General features: G+C 53.2%; 3 protein-coding genes across 11 annotated transcripts in view; 1 reads left to right on the forward strand and 2 right to left on the reverse strand.

Annotated features, from left to right (window-relative positions):
* Nucleotides 1-3088, reverse strand: part of DNAJC7 (DnaJ heat shock protein family (Hsp40) member C7) — a 28045-nt gene extending 24957 nt beyond the window's left edge. The window contains exon 1 of one of the 2 annotated variants that reach the window (XM_079905950.1): nt 2760-3088. In XM_079905950.1, the coding sequence (XP_079762076.1) occupies nt 2760-2836 (77 nt within the window). In that variant the 5' untranslated portion in view covers nt 2837-3088. The remainder of the gene's footprint in view (nt 1-2759) is intronic. The other variant, XM_079905947.1, reaches the window with a different exon arrangement.
* A 2011-nt stretch (nt 3089-5099) lies between these two features.
* Nucleotides 5100-9355, forward strand: NKIRAS2 (NFKB inhibitor interacting Ras like 2). Of its 2 annotated transcripts, none has more exons than XM_079904168.1 (4): nt 5100-5219; nt 6208-6315; nt 6715-6956; nt 7599-9352. In XM_079904168.1, the coding sequence occupies exons 2-4, from the start codon at nt 6222-6224 to the stop codon at nt 7836-7838; spliced, it is 576 nt and encodes a 191-aa protein (XP_079760294.1). In that variant the 5' UTR covers nt 5100-5219; nt 6208-6221; the 3' UTR covers nt 7839-9352. The 2 variants fall into 2 exon arrangements, with proteins under 2 accessions (XP_079760294.1, XP_079760295.1); XM_079904169.1 differs by lacking the exon at nt 5100-5219 and adding an exon at nt 6427-6521 and having other exon boundaries at nt 6282-6319; nt 7599-9355.
* Nucleotides 9356-9860: 505 nt separating this feature from the next.
* The window catches only part of ZNF385C (zinc finger protein 385C), a gene marked incomplete at its 5' end in the record, with an annotated part of 31013 nt that continues 20822 nt past the window's right edge, over nt 9861-20051 (reverse strand). For 2 of the 7 annotated variants that reach the window (XM_079904161.1, XM_079904162.1), the window contains 7 exons: nt 9861-10796; nt 11327-11437; nt 11738-11934; nt 12460-12771; nt 16323-16488; nt 17808-17918; nt 19710-19858. In XM_079904161.1, the coding sequence (XP_079760287.1) occupies nt 10560-10796; nt 11327-11437; nt 11738-11934; nt 12460-12771; nt 16323-16488; nt 17808-17918; nt 19710-19858 (1283 nt within the window). In that variant the 3' untranslated portion in view covers nt 9861-10559. The remainder of the gene's footprint in view (nt 10797-11326; nt 11438-11737; nt 11935-12459; nt 12772-16322; nt 16489-17807; nt 17919-19709; nt 19859-20051) is intronic. The other 5 variants (XM_079904163.1, XM_079904164.1, XM_079904165.1 and 2 more) reach the window with 5 other exon arrangements.

Below are 20051 nucleotides of genomic sequence, written 5' to 3' on the forward strand. Positions count from 1 at the left end.
ACTCCCCAGTCCAGGAAATACAACCAGACAGCCCTCACTCAAGACAGGCATTCATGTATTAGGTAAAACAATCAGCAACTTCCCAGGAAAATGTAAGTTTTTAAATTAGCTGAAATGTAAAACCTCTGAAATTTAGTCCTCTGGCTCCCCAAGCAGCTTTATCTATTCTGGTGGGCAAAGAGAAATAATAATCTTCATGTCCAGAACCCTGATCTATTTTGGAGTGCCAAATAACACATCTTTTATTTTAGCTTCTCAGCTGCTATAAGGGAAAAAGAACTTTGTCCAGAATGACAGGCAAAAAAACTGGAGTCCATTTCTTTTTCTGTAGAGACTCTAATGCTAAGGAAATAAAACATGTAGCCATTTAAAATGCTACAACCATGAGGTCCAACTTCTTGAAAGTTCCTCTCACTGTGCCCGCCCCCCCGCCCCCCCCCCCCCCGTGGGACTGTGACAATTCAGCAGCAGCAGCAGCAGGATGCCCTTGGGCCACGATGCAAAGAAGGACTCCTTGCTGGACTTTACAAAAACAACCCGAGACCCATCAACTCCTGTGTCCCCAAGTGAACTAGGAGTAGGACTGTAACAAGAGACACGAACTTGGCCTAATAACTAACCAAGTCAGATAGTAAAGGGCATTTGTAAGAGATGTGCCTATCCCTGCCCTCTGCTGTGGCTACACAGGAGGATTCCAGGATATGTGAAAAATGTAAAACAATCTTCCTCCAAAACTTCTAAGTCACCACTCCATTTTCAGCCTTGGAAAGCTACACGTAAACAAGGCTTTTTCTTACTAACAGAGCCCAGTATTTACCCTCCTAAGGATGCCTTATATGGCGGAAAGTCAAATGGTGATATTTTTATTTCACTGTATTTTCCTTTTGATTTTTTCACATAAGTGGTATACAATAAACATTTACATTTTATTATGTCTAAAAAAGATCTGTGTATGTTTTACATATAAGTCTATTTCATAAGAATGCGTTTTTCAGTTATAGTTTTTTTCTTAGTGGCAGAGAAAACAATCGTGCATTTTACAACCAATGACATCTTAAAACTCCATGAAATAAGGCAGTTAACATCAGTCAACACCCTCCCTTATTCTGTTTACTGCTACCAAATACCATACTTTTTTGTGTGTCTGATGTGGTCACATTACGGCATCACCTGTTTTATGTTTTTTTATGATAGAATATCATAAAAGGGCTGATTTGTTTTAAGGAAAAAAATTTGCTTTACATAGGAACTTTGAAGGGAAACTCAGATTAAGGACAGTGCCTATGTCAGAGATTTATACTAAGTAGGCTGAGTTTATTTTAAATTACATATAGCCCAACTCCCTATTTACAGCACAAAGAACCACTGAACTCCTTCCAAACACAAGTAAAGTAAATCCCTACAATTAATTTAAGTTCTGCCTGTATTGGTGGGAGTTTTGTGTCCTGTTTTGCAGTTCCTTAATGATGCTTAATTCTAAACACCTGGAAAGAACTGGTTTGTGAAACCCCAAAACCAGGAACAGACAGAGACTAGGCTCTGGTTTCCTGCCTTCTCTGATATTCCAGGGACCTATTACACTTTGTCAAGGCTCTCAGCTCCTGCTCGCAACAGATCAGGAACCTGGGACACTGGCCATAGTAACTACCCTTAAGCTTGATAACTATTCATTCTGCCTCCCTGAATACCTCTGATGTTTCAAACCTAGATAGTTAAAAAAGGTAAAAATTCTCGGAATCCTGATTTCAGATCTCATGAACTAATCACCACCTCGAATCCTCCAGACTGAAACCATAATGGGCTTGGTATAAAGACATGAAATATGTGGGAAGGAGACTGAGAGAATTGTAGTCAGTTAACCTGCGGTTGACGAGGACAGGGCTCCAAACTTCCAGAAGCTTTTCGTTAATTCTGCTCCAGAATTAGGACAAGTATGACTACCCACAACTGTGTTCCAACCCCACTTCCAATAACCTGCCTTAGCTGTAGCCAAAATCCAGAGCGTTCTCGAAAACCACTCACTCTGCAGCTCCCTTGCCGAGTCCGGACTGGCAATCTCGAGCCACTGCGGCTGCCCAGCAGAGCCAACAGCGCCCAAGCAGCTGCCCTCCTCCTTGCTGCTTAATTTAAGAAACAGCCCTGAAAGAATGACCTTAGAAAGGGTGGAAGGAGAGGGTTTGACGTGTGGAGCACGAGACAAAACCCCTCACCCTTCTTTCTCTATCACCTTAGACTTCTGGGGTAACCGAGGGACCACCAGGTCAATAACGGAGACACACAATACCTCGGGCCCAGACTAGCGCTCGCTGGGGTATAATTACTGAGGAAAGGAAGTGAGGACAGCAAGAGCTTCGGAGATGCAAAGGGCTGAGACACAAGATACAGAAGTTAACAAGAGAAGGAAGGGGTCGGGGGCGATGTAAGAAGGCGTCATCACAGCCGCGCCGCCACCCCCCCCCCCCCGCAACAGACCTCCGAGACCCCCTTAGAGACCCGGCCTCTACAATGAGGACAACCTTCCTCTCTGCTGGGCAACAACGCCATGCCTCAGCTCCTCAGCCAGGCGGAAGCAGGAGAGGAGGGCAAACCTCCGAGAGCGCCCCTTCAGGGGGTCCATCCGGACTCGATCTCAGATGGGGGAGGGGGGCTTCTCGGAGGGCGGGGCATTGCCTCTGTAGGGCCTGCACCACGGCAAAGACGGGGTTACCGGAGCCATGGAGCTGAAGATCGCCCCTTCCCCTACCCTGCCACCCGCTTACCTCTTCGCTTCCTCGTCGTCTAGCAGCTCTGGCTCGGTCGCCGCCATTACCACATCGCACTCCGCGGCAGCCGCCATCTTACCGCCGGGACCAGAGAGCCGGGTGGGAGGTCGGCGGTGAAGAGCACTTCCGGTCGGAGCATCGAGCAGCTCGGCGGCGCTGCGCCCAGAGGGGCTACCTCGGGCCCGTCTACCAGCGAGAGGCCCTGATTGGGGCCAGAGCGGCCTCCCGCCCCCGGAGGTCCAGGGTGGTCTCCTCGCTGGAGCGGGGGCCCAAGGACGGTTTCTGTGCGTAGGGGGCGCCACTTTACCCGTGGGTCGGAAGGGGGAATACAGGAGGGTGTCGGCTCTCTAGGCTTTGGCTTTCCTCAGTATTCTGAGAGCCTCGTTGCCATAACAACTTCCAATCCTAGAGAGTCTTCTGTGAGGCTCAGGGAGTCTGAGTTGGGTAGAGACGCGGTGACCCTGTACCCTGGAGAGAAAGTGCCCCCCACTACCACCTTCCCGACCTTGGAGTTTGTCCACAGCTTCCTCCCGCGAAAGGCAAGAAGAGACACTCTGAATCCAGTTTCCTCAGCGTTCATCGGCCCCTGGAAGCCCTGACCAACCAAGCCAGGGGAACGCAGGGCGTCTTCACACCACGCCTTTCATCCCCTCCGGATCTCCAAGCACCAACTCGTTCATCACCCTAATGACGCTGACTTTTTTATGAGGCTGCTTTCATGTCAGCCGCCTGGGAATGCCACCTCAGCATTAAGCCTAGGGAGGGTGGCACAGGGCCCCAGACCCTGCCCTGGAGTTTATAAGGTAGCTCGCGGGGTGAGGTCCTTGCTCTACAGGGTCCTCAGTGCTCCCAACCCTCATATAAACTCTGTGCTCAGCACGCTTGTCTTGCCGATTGCAGTCTGGATTGGGAACTCAGAGAGGGCAAGGACACAGCCCTTCGTAGTACTTCCTTTCACCCAAACCAGTAATTTTTGTGGACTTGAGTTAAATAGGGGTTTCCTGAGGTTAAACTGGGGGAGTTTGAGGTTAAATTTTTAAAGTTAAAGGGTACTAAAATAAGAATGGGTCAAGAGAATTTTAAAAGGATTTACCCCGCCCCCCAGACCCCTGACGCCCTTGCTTGCTTCTCCAGTAAAACAGTCTGTGCCATTGTCCATAGGACGCTTGCATGGTTCTTCCTATCACAGTGCTGAGGGAGCTGAGATCACACCTAACACTGGGGAGTGGAAGATGGGAGAGGCTCAGGGGTTTGGAAGAGAGAAGTCATTCAGCCAGCCAGTCATCCAACAGCCCTCTCCAAAGTACCTACTTTGTGCTGGGTTGGGAAAGCGCAGACTCAGACCATCTAACCTGCTTGCCAATGGCTCACGGTCTACAGTCTAATACAGGAGGCCCATCTGTCTTTAACCATCTTCCTCCTTTGTGTTCTCGGCATCTAAAACTCCCAAGTTATCACCAAGTCTTGTTGATTCTCTTACCAAATGTCTCCCAAATCTATCTCCTTTCCATCCCAATTCAGATTCTCATCATTTTTTGGAAAACTTGGAATACTACCATAGTCTAACTAACCCCAAGTCTCACCTCTCTCCAACCTTCACTCTTCTACCAGAGTGATCCACTTAAAAGCAAAAACTGATCATGTCACTTCGCTGGCATAAGTCGTATCAATGGCTTTCCACTGCTGTTAGGATACAGTTTGAACTCTTTGGCCAGCACACAGGCCTTTGATTATTTGGCTCCTTTCTACCATCAGTAATGAACCCAAATACTTGTAGTTCCAGTAAATGCCATGACTCTTGCCGTATTTCCTCCACCCTTTCCTCCCACACCCTTCAAACTTCAACACAGACCTGACCTCCTCTAGGAAGGTTCCTCGGAGAATGTGATGCCCACTGCCCCCAAGTTAAATGCCCTTAGTTGTGCTCCCATAGCACCTCTGTAATAGTTCTTACCATGCTGTACTGTAATTATTGGTTTAGATGTCTAGCTCCTCTAGATGGTGACGTTCTAATGGGCGGCAACGGTGTCTAATTCCTCCGCTTTTTCTCAGCACGTGGTCCTGTACCTGGCACAGAGTAGGAGCTCAGAAGACACTGGATGAATAAATGACTGAGTAAACAAAGTGTTACTGTAGTAGCCTTTAGAGAAAGAACATATGGGCATCTGAGGCACCAAAACAGCCGGCCGATCTAGGGAGCCTAGAACCCTGTGCTCTGGAGACCATTCAGCCCAGGTCCCGGCCGTCATTTCCCCGCCGGCCTCTGGAGGCGCTGTTCGGCTGGCGCCGGCTCTCCTCCGCCAAAATAGGTCTTGCAGGATGGAAGCTACGGGGCGGGGCCAGACGGAGCCCGGAAGGACCCGGAGGAAGATCCGAGTGTTTGCGGCCGTGCTGCCCCACCCCTGGTCCCGGCGCGCGTAGAGGGGCCCGGCCGGGCTGCTGCTAGGGCCCCAGGAGGTACGGAGCTGGGAGGCCGGGATCGACCACTGCTTCCGGACCCTTTAGGTGGCAGGATTCCGATTCCCTCTGGGAGCCCTCTCGTGGGGAATTCTGTTCCGGAGGCCCGCCTAGCAGTCGGGGTATCCCTTAATTTCGGGGCTCACTATATGAGGCCCCTCGCGGGGAGGGGGATCTGTACTAAGAGTTTACTTTGGAGAGGTTTCTGTTTAAGATCCCTTTGGGGAGTGATCTCTGTATCTCTCCTCTGGCGGGGGCGGAATCCTCGTCTGGGGCTCCTTCTGGGAAGCCTGTGTTTGGGATGCCTTCGAGGAGATCTCTGTTTGGGACCTCCAAACAGAGAAGGGATTTCTGTGTCTAGGCCTTATCTGGGTTTGTCAGTTCAAGAGAAACAAAATTATTCTTTTTTCTGAAGTGTTTTTTTCCTTAGATTCCTTCACTCTTTTGTTTCTGTCTTTTTCATCTGAGCCATGGCCTTGACTGGGAATTCGAGGGAACTAATTGTCTGGATAAGCCATACGGGAAAGCAAAATGTTCTTCCTAATTGTCCATTCTCCCCAGGAAGAGTGGTATAAGACAGATGCACACAAAATAATAGTCCTGCCTATTTCTCCATGGGGTCATGGTTAAAGAGAGGGAGCTGAGCCAGAGCTCCCTTCAGCAACTGGTCCTCCACATCCTGTGCACAGAAAGGAACCTGGCTAGTGGTTCCTTTAAACCAGCGACTCTCTTCCCCCTTTATGGCAACGCTTACTGAGCACCTGCTCTGCGCCAGTTACTGGCCTCGTACTGGGAATAAGATGAATAATATACAGCTAACTGTCCAGTAGTGGATATAGACATATCACTTTAGTACACCCTGCCTAGGGTAGCAGACAGGGCCGAACCCCTGAGGCCATGCATCCACTTCAGAACTTGCGTCCTCAGTCAAGGGAAGTTTGCCCTTGGTTTTGATCCTGCCTCACCCAGTGTGCTTCCGTTCTTCAAGGTTGAAAGCTAAGCATGGGGAAGAGCTGCAAGGTGGTCGTGTGTGGCCAGGCTTCTGTGGGCAAAACTTCAATTCTGGAGCAGCTTCTGTACGGAAACCACGTAGTGGGTGAGTGTTGCTGGGCGTGAGGCATGGTGGAGGAAGTGGAAGAATGAGGAGAGGATTTGATCACAACACGAAAAGGCTAAAGGTCGCTGCTGCTGGTCATTACACCGAAAGATCCCAACTCTACAACACTGAGGACATCTGGAAAGAGAAAACCCAATGTCCGAGATAGGAAGGAAAAACTTCCGCGTCACACTGTGTTTAGCAAGGTATCAGCGTGAGATTAGAGCTGTCCCCCCAAGTTATTCCAGTCTGGCCAGACTCGCAGTCTTTGGCCCTCTCTCCTCAGCCCCCATGTACCTTTCTCTCCCTGTCTGGTTGGCCTGTTAGGATATATTCAGTCACTCATGTTCCCAATCTCTTTTCTCCCTAGAAACAAGTTTTCTCCTCATTTTGTCCCAGGTTCTGAGATGATTGAGACGCAGGAGGACATCTACGTGGGCTCCATTGAGACTGACCGGGGGGTGCGGGAGCAGGTGCGTTTCTACGACACCCGGGGGCTCCGAGATGGGGCTGAGTTGCCCCGGCACTGCTTCTCCTGCACTGACGGCTACGTCCTAGTCTACAGCACGGACAGCCGAGAGTCCTTTCAGCGCGTGGAGCTGCTCAAGAAGGAGATTGACAAATCCAAAGACAAGAAGGAGGTGTGTGTGGGAACCCTGGTGATGAGAGAGAGTGGGCCCTGGGCTGGCTTTGGGAGGCCTGGAAAGGCTCTGTTTTTCACTGATTTGCCAGGACGTGGGTTTAGAGCTGGAGGGCGGAGATGGAGGCCACTGGAGGGTGTCTTCACTCCTAGAGGTGGCCGTATGTTGAGGCAGCTCTACCAAAGAGGCTTCTCCAGTTTAAGACGTCCCCACTAGTCTTTCTTTATAATGGTTCTGTGGTCTCCCCTGTGAAGGCCCTTTTGTTCTCAGATTCCGCTTTAAGCTGCAGGCATTCTGGGAGCGCTTCCTCACCGGTTACTTTGCCAACAACTAACTGACTGCCAGTAATGATCAGGCATTGGTGACACAGGGCTTGTAATGGAACTCCTACAGATGGAGGCCCCTGTCCACAGTTTCTAATACAGGAAGAGATGAGACATCAGCCGTTGAGACTTTCCCTCTCCTAGGACTCCGAGGTGGAAATGGTTGCTTTTTCCTCTCCTCCCTCTGTTCAAATTCTGGCCTCCATCTGGCACCCCCTCCAGGCGTTCCATTACAAGCCCAAGGTGGTCACTGGCCCTCACGACCATTCCTGAGGTCCATGCTACAGCCACAGGCCTCTACTCTGTCCCTCTTCCCCAGGTCACCATCGTGGTCCTCGGCAACAAGTGTGACCTGCAGGAGCAGCGGCGTGTAGACCCGGATGTGGCTCAGCACTGGGCCAAGTCAGAGAAGGTGAAGCTTTGGGAGGTGTCGGTGGCTGACCGCCGTTCACTGCTGGAGCCCTTCGTCTACCTGGCCAGCAGGATGACCCAGCCCCAGAGCAAGTCTGCCTTCCCCCTCAGCCGCAAGAACAAGGGCAGCGGCTCCTTGGATGGCTGAAGAGCTGCCTTGCCAGCTCTGGAAGATGGGTTGAGGGGAAAGGGAGGGGGGGTTTTAGGCAAGCTGTCCTTCAAGTCAGCAAGTCCCTCCAGTCAAGGAGGGAGCTCCCCACTAGGCCAGGCAGCTGGGCTGTCCCAGGCTCAGGTCACTTTTGCTCCCTCCCAACTCTGGGAAATGCAAATAGTCTAGGTTAGCGGTCCCCAAGCCCCCCAGCCCCCATCCTGCTGTATCCTAACAGCAATGGAAAGCCATTGATAGGATTTATGCCAGTGAAGTGACGTGATCAGTTTTTGCTTTTAAGCAGGTCTAGAGTGGTTTTGGATCACTGTCCCTTCTGCCGGCCCTGGACAGGAAGCAGAGCTGTGTGTGGAAGTGCCCAGTCTAGGGTCTGATTCCTATCGCAGGGGTCTTACACCTCTGGGTTTCCTGCCAATCTCACACACACACACTCACACGCTTACGGCACCAGCCTGGATTCTAGAGAAAGGGCATCCAGGTGTCTCGTTTGTGTGTGTGTGTGTGTAGATGTGCACACGTGTGTGTGCTGGTGTTCGGGGCGCCTCCTCATCCAACACCCTGACCTCTCTCCTGTCTTCTCCTGGGCTGCGAGAAGCTAGCCTGCTGGGAGCATAATCTTCTGTTTCAACTCTTCCCCCAGCTTCCTGCTTCCCCTTCCTGCTCAGGGAGCATTTTCTTGGTTGAGGTGGAATGGAATGCCGACTGGGCTGGGAGTCACCAGCTGGCTTTGTGGCCCTGCGAGGCCTTTCGCCTCTAGGGGCTTCAATTTTCTCAGCTGTAAGGTGACGGCAGTTGCTTAGATGATCTAGATCCTCTCCAGCCCTGTGTGTATACTGCCCATGGTTGGGCTGGCTGCACTGTTCCCTTAGCTTCTCCCGTTTCAAGGTGCTATGCCTGTGGCCCTGGAGGCTGGGACACTGCTCCCCACCCCCCAACCACCAGGGGGCAGGAGTGCACTACCCACTCTAGTTGCCAGAGTGGCTGCCCAGTGCCCGATCCGCGGACCTCACAGCCCTGGGGACTGGTCGTCACCCTTTCCTGTGGTTGTTTTCAGCTGATAGCTGGACTTCTATTTATAGATTACCTGTGTTTATATGCCTGCCGCCATGGTGGAGGCTGGGCAAGGTGCTCGTCTAGCCCTCCCCTCTTACCTCAGATGCCTGAACAGAGTAAAGCCGGCCAACAGCAGCTTCTCAGGAGCTGCCAGATCTCTGGGGGCTCAGAAGGGTGGTTACGCTTCCAACACGCTGTAAAGTGAGCTGGTGACCCACAACTTCCCGTGCCCACTTCGTGCTTCTGATGTACACACCTAGCATAGGTGAAGACACTACAGCCAGGTGACCTTCAGTACACGCCCCTTCTCCCCAAGATGGGAGAGGTGAGCAGGGTCAGGTGGCCCAGGCTGGGCGAGTTAGGGCGTGTACAGGCTTGGGCTTAAATTGATTTATTGATGCGTTGGACACAATAAAACCACAACTGTTATCAAAAAGTTTCCCACCCTCCCCCCTTTTTCTTGTTCTCCCATTGGAAACAGCTTTAAAAAAGATACAGGTGGATACTGGCAAAGTCCCATATTGTGGGGTGAGGGTGGCAGTGCTGCTCGGGTGGGATGGAGGTTATGACATTAATTTTGACAGCATGAAAACGGGTCTTGAGAGTGGCTCCAAGCGGATCCCAATACTCAGGTGAGTCACAGTGAGGGGGCCTTGGGGTGCTCGTGGGGGAAGGGAAAGCTGAAGTGAGCGCTAGGGGCCAGTTTGGGGTGAGAGCTGGAAGGGAAAGCTCTTTGGGAGCCCTGGGGGGATTCGGTGTTAGCTGGACCCATAGTCTGAGGGAGACCCAGTGTCACCCCCCCTTCCCCCCACCCCGCCCCGAGAGCTGGGATTCAGGAGGAATCAATGAAAGCCTAAGAGAGTAGAACGTGTGTGGGACTGAGCACTTCCTCTGTTAAAAACTGGGCCCGGCCAGCACATTACCCTGGCCTCCCCGTCGTAGCCCATCCTGTCAGAGCGGATGGAAAGCCCCGGAGGCTTGCAGTTCCAGCCACCCCTTGGCTTTGCCCCACTTAGCACTGCTCCCTTCCTCCACAGTCTTCCACCACATCCCCAATGGTCAGCTCGTCCAGGTAACCTTGAACCCACTCCATCTTGAGACCCTGTGGTTGGGGTGGCTGTGACTGTCCCCTTAGCTTCTCCCTTGAGACGGCCCCCTCAACACCAGTGGTTCTCTAGAGAATCCAGTGAATGGGGAGTGCCTCCCCTCCCTGTCCCTAGGGCATGGGAATAGAGGTCGGGCTAGGAAAAGGTAAGATTCCTCGGACCTCGGCCACATGGGTATAGGTCTTGAGTGGGAGAATGAGAGCACCACAGGGCTGGGGCTAGGATTCTGCATAGATCTTTGGATTTTCCAGTTTGTTCCCCATAAATCAGGATGGGAAATGGAGGGGAGCCCAGGGCTAGCCCTAGAGGCCTGGGGAAGGGAGGGTGCAGAGGGATGGTCCTCGGGCCGGGGGGCATTAGTTGAATCCCCAGTACAGATTCAGTGAAGGGCTCTTAGCATTAGCCCAGCTCTTCCTAGATTGGGCAGGAACCCCTAGGCTGTAAAAGGCAGTCTCCTGTGGGATGCAGGGAACCGAGGCATCTTGGGGAGAGGAGGAGGGGGAGGGCAACTGCTGGGAAATCAGCCCCGGGCTCCCCAGGAGGGCTAATAGGGGGCAAAGACGATGGGTCCCGTGGCAGGGCGAACGGCTCCTGCTGGGGTGCGAAACAGAGCTGGGCCCAGGATCGGAGGCGGGAAGAGGGTGGTGGCTGCCGTAGGCGCAGGCCGGAGGGCCAGGGGCCCTGGGAGGGCACAGATGGTTGCCGCCGCGGTGGGGATCGGGCTGGGCAGGAAGCGGGCTGCCAGCGTCTTGGTGAGTTGCTTCTGCAAGGCCAGTTTAGACTGCAGAGAAGAGAGGAAAGGACTCAAGTCTCTGACCCCAGGAAAATCCCGTCCCCTCCCTGGGCCCCCTCCTTGGGCTTTTTGCTGCGGAGTGGGGGGGAAACGTGACTGTCAGGATTCCAAACCTAAATCCTCCTCCCTTCCCACCCCCAAACATTCATTCCAAAGGGCTTTCTCCACCACCTGCCTTCCTGCCTGGAGGGAGGAGAATCTTAGGATGGGCCGAGGGAGGAGGCTATGGGGAGCGGGGGTGGAGATGGTCTCCGGGAGATGCACGCCCACGCCTCGCTGTTGCCCCTGAGGTTACTACCTGGGCCCACCTTCCCCCCGGAAATGTTTCTGAGCAGATCCCCAGACAGCCAAAAACCCAACCCCAGCTCTTTCCCTGCCCAGGCAGCCTCCAACGGGGGTGGCTTCCTTCCTGCCCCTCCTCCCAGCCGCCCAGCTGGCCCTCCCTTCCGGCCTACCCTCTCCCCTTACCCTCTCCCCTCTGGACCCGGGTCCCAGCTCTGTCGCCCGGAGACAGATACCTTGAGGATACTCACAGCCAGCGCTGCGTGCTTCTGCAGCCTGCTGTGCTGGCTGGAGGGCTTGGGGGGCTTCCCGGCCAGGCGGTCTTTGTGCCTCCTGCTGCTCAGGTGCTAATGGACAGACAGACAGACTGGGAACAAGATGAGGAACCCAAGGACCCCCAAACTACGGCTAGCTCACCCTTCCTCTACCCACAATTCACACACCTAATGCACACGGCCCTGGAGTGGCCCTGGGAAGGCGAGGTTAAGAATTGGCCTTCGCCTTCCAGGAGCCTCGCACCTCTTCCTCCACTGCTCCCTGCTCTGCTCTACCCACCTCCTCCCCGCAGGCTCCCTCCTCCTGGCCTGGCACTGGGCCCACCCCCCTCACCCCTGCTCCACCCCCAATCCCAGCCGCACTTGCCCCACCTGCTTGAGTTGGGTCTCCGAATTGACCTGGAGCTGACAGAGAGCACAGTGGAAAGGGGGCCTGGGCCCCTGCCGGCCCCCACGGACCCCCGTCACTCTCTTGGCCTTGTGTCCAGCTCCTCCCCGGGGCACTGCGTGGCCCCTGCCCCTGCGGGGAGCGCCCCGCTGACCTTCCACCATCCACCGGTGCTTGGCTCCTGGAGGGAGGAAAGAAGACAGCTTGCTAGCACCAAAGAGGGGCTTCAGGGGCCACGGAGACCCCCTCCAAACCAGGTCAGTTTGACTGCCCCCTGAAGCCTCCAGGCTGCTCAGCACCGCCAGCCCCTCCAGCCATGTGAGATTTCTCTTTCCCTCCCAAAGGTCCTCCCGGCTGTTCTCATTTCATGCCAGCATCCCCCAAGGAAGGCCTTGTTGCTGAGTAACAGGTCGGCTTCCCTTTGGCTCTCATTCCAACCCAATTCCCTCGGGTCTGATGCAAGGAGAGATGGGGGGGTGTCTCCTGTCTTCAGTGATGACCCTCCAGTTCTTGCTGCCTGACTTCTCTCCCCGACTCTCCCTCCTCAGGCACTACCGGGAGGACCTGAAATGCCCACCCAGCCACAGCTGAGCACAGCGCCTCTGTCACCTAGCCCTGCAGCAAAGTGCCCAGAAGCTCTAGCCTGCCCACACCTGCTGAGGGCCATCTCCTCCCCGGGACTCGAGCTGGTGAGGGGCGCACTGACCTGTGTTGTGAGCCTGAAGCTGGGAGGCGGAGTTCACGGTCACCTTACACGTGGGGCAGTAGAGGCGCCCCTTCTCGCTCCTGCCTTCCCCACTCACACCACTTTCCACAGCAGCCGCCGCCGGTTCAGGCCCTGGCGCCTCTCTCCCAGGCTCTGGGGAGCAGGGTGGGCAAGAGGAAGAGGAGGAAGAGGAGGAAGAGGAGGAAGAGGAGGCAGCATCCAAGACGTCTGAGTGGGCTGGCTCCCTGGCCGTGGGTTCCGGACTCAGGGGTGGCTGGACTTTGGGACCAGGAGGAGGGGCTGCAGGAACTGCTGGGGAGATGGAAGGCGTGGGGTAAGAGTGTGAGGCCCAAGATGATTCTCGAGACCACGATTTTAAGCACAGATATTCTGGGGGTGGCATGGCAGATTGGAAGGGTCCCTGGTGTAGATATGACCAGCACTGAATTCCAGACTCCCCACCAAATCACTGGGCAGACTTGGGCCTCCTTGGGCCTCAGCTTTCCCACCTGATATGATAAAGTTGGATCCAGTGGTCTCAGAGGGCCCACCCAGCCCTGATGATCTACAGTCATTAGGGAGCTGTTAACTATGTGGAAGTCACCCAAAAGATGTGCCAGAATATTCATGGAGCACTATTCATAGCAGAGAAAACTGGAAACTATCCAAATATTTGTCCCCAGGAGAATAGCGAAAAGAGTTGATGGGTCACGCAATGGAATATTACATGGCAATGAAAAAGGACAAAATACAGCTACACGCAGCAACTTCTGATGGGGTTATATCCTGATAAACCCATCGTAAGTTGAAAATACCGTAAGTTGAAAATGTCATAAGTTGAAAATGCAGGTACTTCCCTGGTGGTCCAGTGGTTAAGAATCTGCCTTCCAATGCAGGGGACATGGGTTTGATCCCTGGTCAGTAAACTAAGATCCCACATGCTGCAGGGCAACTGAGCCCACGTGCCACAGCTAGAGAGAAGCCTGCGCCTTGCAACAAAGAGCCCTCCCACCGCAACAAAAGATCCCGTGTGCCGCAACTAAGACACAACACAGCCAAAATCAATCAATCAATAAAAAGGAAGGAATTTTTTTTTAAAAAATGCATTTAATACACCTAACCTACGGAACATCATAGCTTGACCCAGCCTACCTTAAATGTGCTCAGAACACCTACATTAGCCTACAGTTGAGCAATGTCATCTAACACAAAGCCTGTTTTATAATAAAGTGTTCAATATCTCATGTCATTTATTGAATACTGTGCTGAAAGTGAAAAACAGATTGCTTGCATGGGCACAGAATGGGTTGTGTGTCAGTTGTTTACCCTCCTGGGCACGCGGCTGTTGCTGACCAGCATCACAAAAGAGTATGCACCTACCGTATATCGGGGTCCCCACCCCCCAGGCCACGGATCGGATCGGTACCAGTCTGTGGCCTGTTAGGAACCGGGCTGCACAGCAGGAGGTGAACGGCGGGTGAGCGAGTGACGTTTCATCTGTATTTACAGCCACTCCCCATCGCTCGCATTACCACCTGAGCTCCGCCTCCTGTCAGATCAGCGGCAGCGCATTAGATTCTCATAGGAGCACGAAGCCTACTGTGAAGTGCGCGCGAGGGATCTAGGCTGTGGGCTCCTTATGAGAATCTAATGCCTGATGATCTGGGGGGGGAGCTGAGGCGGTGATGCTAGCGCTGGGGAGCGGCTGCAAATACAGATCATCATTAGCAGAGAGGTCTGACTGCACAGAGACCACAATAAATCAACTGCCTGCAGACTCATATCAAAACCCTATCCGTGGGCTTCCCTGGTGGCGCAGCAGTTAAGAATCTGCCTGCCAATGCAGCGGACACAGGTTCGATCCCTGGCCCAGCAAGATCCCACATGCCACAGAGCAACTAAGCCCATGCGCCACAACTACTGAAGCCCAAGTGCCCTAGAACCCATACTCTGCAACAAGAGAAGCCACTGCGATGAGAAGCCAGCGCACCGTAACGAAGAGTAGCCCCTGCTCGCCGCAACTAGAGAAAGCCCATGCACAGCAACGAAGACCCAACACAGCCAAAAATAAAAACAAATTAATTAATTAATTAAAAGAAAAAACCTATCAGTGGGCTTCCCTGGTGGCGCAGTGGTTGAGAATCCACCTGCCAATGCAGGAGACACGGGTTCAAGCCCTGGTCCAGGAAGATCCCACATGCCGTGGAGCAACTAAGCCCATGCGCCACAACTACTGAAGCCCAAGTGCCCTAGAGCCCATGCTCTGCAACAAGAGAAGCCACCGCAATGAGAAGCCTGTGCACCACAACAAAGAGTAGCCCCCACTAGCCGCAACTAGAGAAAGCCCATGCGTAGCAACGAAGATCCAATGCAGCCAAAAATAAATAAATAAATAAATTTCTTAAAAAAAAAAAAGAAAGTCCTATCAGTGAGTGGCAAGTGACAATTAAGCTGCATCTTACAGAGCAGACTGGACATAAGCAACACACTTCGGGGTCACTGTCTCCCATCATCCCCAGATGGGACCAACTAGTTGCAGGAAAACAAGCTCAGGGCTCTCACTGATTCTGCATTATGGTGAGCTATATAATTATTTAATTATATATTACAATGTAATAATAATGGAAATAAAGTGCACAATAAATGTAATGCGCTTGAATCATCCTGAAACCAACCCTCCCTCCCCGGTCCGTGGGAAAATTGTCTTCCGTGAAACTGGTCCCTGGTGCCAAAAAGGTTGGGGACCACTGCCGTATGTTGCTAGCCCAGAAAAGATCAAAATTCGAAATTGGAAGTCCAGTGTCTACCGAATGCATATGGCTTTCACACCGTTGTGAAGTCAAAAAATCATAATCCAGGGCTTCCCTGGTGGCGCAGTGGTTGGGAGTCCGCCTGCCGATGCAGGGGACGCGAGTTTGTGCCCCGGTCCAGGAGGATCCCACATGCCACGGAGTGGCTGGGCCCGTGGGCCATGGCCGCTGAGCCTGCATGTCTGGGGCCTGTGCTCCGCGGCGGGGGAGGCCACAGCTGTGAGAGGCCCGTGTACCGCAAAAAAAAAAAAAAAAAAAATCATAATCCAAACCACCATGAAGTCGGGGACCATCTGTATATCATTAACGAAAACCAGGTGAAATTGATCTCTGGTGAGAAAGGTCAGGCTCATAGTTACTCTGGGGGAGGGGTGTAGGTGGTTGGATAGCATCACCTCCAAACTCATGTCCATCTGGAACCTCAGAATGTGATCTTATTTGGAAATAGGGTCTTTGCTGATGTAATTAGTTAAGACGAGATCATACTGGACTAGGGTGGGCCCTAATCCAATGACTGGTGTCCTTATAAGAAGACCATGTGAAAGCACAGAGACACTGGGGAAAATGTGATGTGAAGTCGGAGGCAGAGATCGGAATGAGGCATCCACAAGCCAAGGACTGCCGGCAACGGCCAGAAGCTAGAAGAGCGGAATGAAACAGATTCCCCCCACCCACCCGTGCCCCCAGAAGGAACCAACCCTGCTGACACCTTGCTTCAAACTGCTGACCTCCAGAACTGTGAGAAAATACATCTCTGTTATTTTCAGCCACCCAGTTTGTGGTCATTTGTTATCACAGCCCTAGGAAGCTAACAACAAGGTAGTGACCGGGAGGGGACCCAAGGAGGGGCTTCTGGGGTGCTTGTGACACATTTCTTCATCTCAGCAGATCCAGACTGGAAAATCCGTGGCGCTCTATACATGTGATGTGTGCCTTTCCCTGTATGTACGGAATACTCCCACACGAGCAGGAATAATAATAGGCAGAAATCGCTCAACCCCTTGTCAGAGCCAGATTTGGAGTGGGATGGGGGGAGAAAAGTTCAGGACTGACCTTTGCTCTGTGGCTCTTCAGGGGCTCCATTGGCTGGAGTCGGGGATGGGGACACCAGCGTCCCATCCTGGGCCAGGGTTTGCGACCTCTGCTTGCTCTTGGTGGCTTCGACAGCCTTGAGTTTTCTGGCGTGTTTGTGGCCTTTGTAGTGTGCTTCGGCCTGGTTCTGGGGAGGGGAGGGCGTGGGGTCACCATTCACTGGCTGAGTCCACCTGCCCCATCCCTGAGCTGGCACTGGGCAGGGGGCAGGTCAGAGGGAGGCACGGCTCCGGCCACACAGGGGGCGCACGCTTGTCATCATCACAGCATGTGTGTGGCCCTGAGGTTTACAGAATGCATTCTCATACACGAGCTCGCAGGCAAGCAGCCCCTGGCTTCAAATTCTGCCTCAGCAGCTTATTAACTGTGCATCTTTGGGCAGGTCCCGTCACCTCTCTGAGCCTCAGTTTCCTCGCTCGTGAGCTCTGTGATGATAATACTGATTTCACAGAGTTGTGAGAATTAAAATGAGAACATGAATGATAAGGGCCTAGTACAAACAGTAGGTGCTCAGTGAATGTTAGTTACCAACAGGTTTATAAATGCACAAGTGGAAAAACAGAGCAGTCCCCACACTTTCGGGAATGTGCACCTCAGATCATTCAACCCTTTGTACATTTTCCCAACAAATAGTTATTGAACATTTGCTATGTGCCAGGCACTGTGCTGGGCCTGGTATGAAGAAGATAACGGTTCCTCCCTCAGAGTGAAGTCTCTCTGTTCATCACTTGCATGACTTACATAACCTGAAGGCCTGGAGGGACCCTCCAGATCTGGCCTGTCCACTAGGGGTCCCTTTTTGTTGCTCCCAAAAGTAGGAAAGACAGGCCCCCGTGACCCCTCCCTGGGCACTTTCACCAGAGCAGGGAAGGTCCGCTCCCTAGGGGCGGGCCATGGTAGAAAACATGCGGACTATGGGGTCAGCCAGGCCTGGGTTCAAATCCCAGCTCTACTTACCAGCTGTGTGGCCTCATGCAAGTCACTTAACCTCTCTGAGGCTGAGTTTCCTCATCTGAAAAGTGGGGCTGATGATAGCACCTCTATCCATCTCACAGATGTATCAAGAGAACTCATTAAGAGGATAGGCATGAACACATTCTGGAAACTCTCAGGTGCATTAAGAACTCAGCTCTGGACCGAGAGCCGATGGTGACCCCTGGGACCCGGAGTAGGGAAGGGCAGCCTTCTCTCTGGCAGAAGGGTCCAGGACACAGGAGAGAGGCACAGGGGAGGGAAATGAAATCCCAGGGGGATGGGATGGGACGGGGCAGAGGAATCTGGAGAGAGGAGAGGATGGGATGGATAAAGGACCAGGAGGGGCTCTTCTGCAACGAAGGACAGAAAATACGGAGCCCAGTCCCTTTGCCACCCCTATTCCTCCAGGAAAGACCCCAGAAGCCCAGTCTCCAGCCCCCTTCCCAGCCTGTTTCCACTACTCCTTCTCACCGCTGAGTTGAACCTCAGGTGACAGATGTTACAGGAAATGAAGAGCTTCTTCTTCAGAGGGGAGGGAACCCCAAATGTGTGACTGATGACGGCCTTCTGGACCGGGTCCATCTGTGAAGGGGGTGGGAGTGCACAGTAACTTTGGGGTCAGCTCAGTAAGGGCGGGGGGCGGGCACTGCAAAATGCCAAAAACTAAGACTACGGAGGAGGGCAGTGACCAGCCCAGAGGAAGAAATTTCCCATGTCTGTGGATATTAGAGAAAAAGAAACAGCCTCTTCCCTGGCTGACCTTCTCTGTAGGCCTACGCTTCTGCTTAGAGGCAGGGGGATGGCCAGGATGACCTCCATGACCTTGTGGAACAGAACCATGCGCTGGCGATCACACTGGCATCTCTTGCCGCCCCTCTGGTCTCTTTTTTTTCTCATTCGCAAGAGTCACAACTATCGGGACAGAGAGTTGGGGGCAGGCAGAAGCAGAGAAAGGAATTTGGAATTTCCTCTCCCATAACCCAGACTTGCGCTGGACCTGCGGGCTGGGGGACATAAGGCTTATCTTATCAGCTCTGCCATTGTCACCGGGTCTGAGAGGGAGAGGGACAGCCACGGCCCAGGGGCGGTGGGGGGCTGGGCGGGCGCAGCAGGGGCAGCAAGTGGAAGCCAGAGGGGGGTTCCCCGAGTAGTAGGGTCGTTTCTCTGGCATATTAATTTGCGTGTTTTTTTCTTTTCCTTATTTTAAATAGATTTTTTTTCTTCTATCAAACCAAACTTTTATGTCCCCTTTTCTCAGGGGCTAGGCTGTTGGGCCCAAAGCAGAAGCTGTCTGGAAGAGGAACTTTCCAAACCTTCCTGAGAGAGGAGAACAGAAACTTTGAGAGAAACTTCCTTGACAAGAGAAAGAGGCTCTAACTCCCACAGCACCCAAGGCGGGGGCGTGCAGAGGACAGGACTTCAGAGGAGAGTGGCCTGCAGGGCCCCCAGTAGGAGGACGACAGTGGGTTGACCCCCTCTTAGGGATTATGTGCCTGAACAGTGAGCATGTCAGCAAGTGACAGTGGGGACCGAAGACCAGAGGACCCTCCCCAAATGTCTCAGGCTCCATAGGACGTTTGCACAACCCCGGAAGGTGGGAAGGAAGGAGCTCCCAAGGGTGACTGAGACGGAATTTCCTACCATCTTGTCAGGATGGGGTGGGGCTCATCAATGATTATATTTGATTTTCCAAATTTTTTAAAAAAGGGGACGTACCTTATAGGTCATGTAGTGAAGTAAATTTCATATTTACACACATACACACATGGAAATACATGTTTCCGTGTATACAGACTAGTAGACAGACACACAGCGCATAAGCTTACAGGCAGTTACAAATTACAGAGACAAGTAGGAAGATACACACTGGCATACACACCAACATCCACACACTTACGGTCACCCAAACCACGAAAAACACTCACTCAGAGGCCAGACACACACCAAACAAATACACAGTCGACACCAAGACACAAAAAAACTCTCAGATACACAAGCACATACACTAATTACAGACAACTACCCAGGCACAGAGTTTATAAACACACATGCACAAGCTCACACCCACGAACAACAAAGTCCTATAGAGACAAACTAAAACAGAAAGGCACACCCCAAGTGCACACAGACATCCCCATAGAGAAACTCAAGTGAAACCTGCAGTTCACAGGCCCCCCCAGGGCCCAGCAGTAGTTGCTGGGGGGAGGGGGTGATACCATCCTGGATCCCTGGCCTAAGTGGGAGCTGGGCCCCATTTCAGGAGCACTTGGTCACTCTGGTGACCAGCTTCTGAGAGCTGGGCCCTTGCAGCCCCCCTTCCCCTCCACCCCCACACTCGGCTGCATGCCCCCCACCCGCCAGCGCAGCCCGTACCGTGCTGAAGTTGGGGAAGAGACTGAGCGGGGTGGCACCATTGAAGTGGAAGGCGAGCAAGTGCTTGAAGTCCAGCGGGGGCTGCAGAGGCCTGGCGGGCAGGGGCAGGGAGGCCAGCAGGGGGCTGGGGGTGCTGGAGGCCGGGCCTGCTGCAGGAGGAAGAAGGGCAGGGTCTGAAACGGGGAGCCACGGGGCTCACTCCTCCCTCCGCAGCCAGAACACGAGGCTGATGGGCTTCTTGGGTGTAGAGAGAGAGCAGAAGCCCCTGTCTCCCTGTCCACAAAGTAGCACTGGCCGAGTCCAGGGCGATGACAGCACGTTTCTGCGCCTCTCCTCTCCACA

Source organism: Stenella coeruleoalba (assembly GCF_951394435.1).
Source record: "Stenella coeruleoalba genome assembly, chromosome: 19".
Taxonomy (NCBI): Eukaryota; Metazoa; Chordata; class Mammalia; order Artiodactyla; family Delphinidae; genus Stenella; species Stenella coeruleoalba.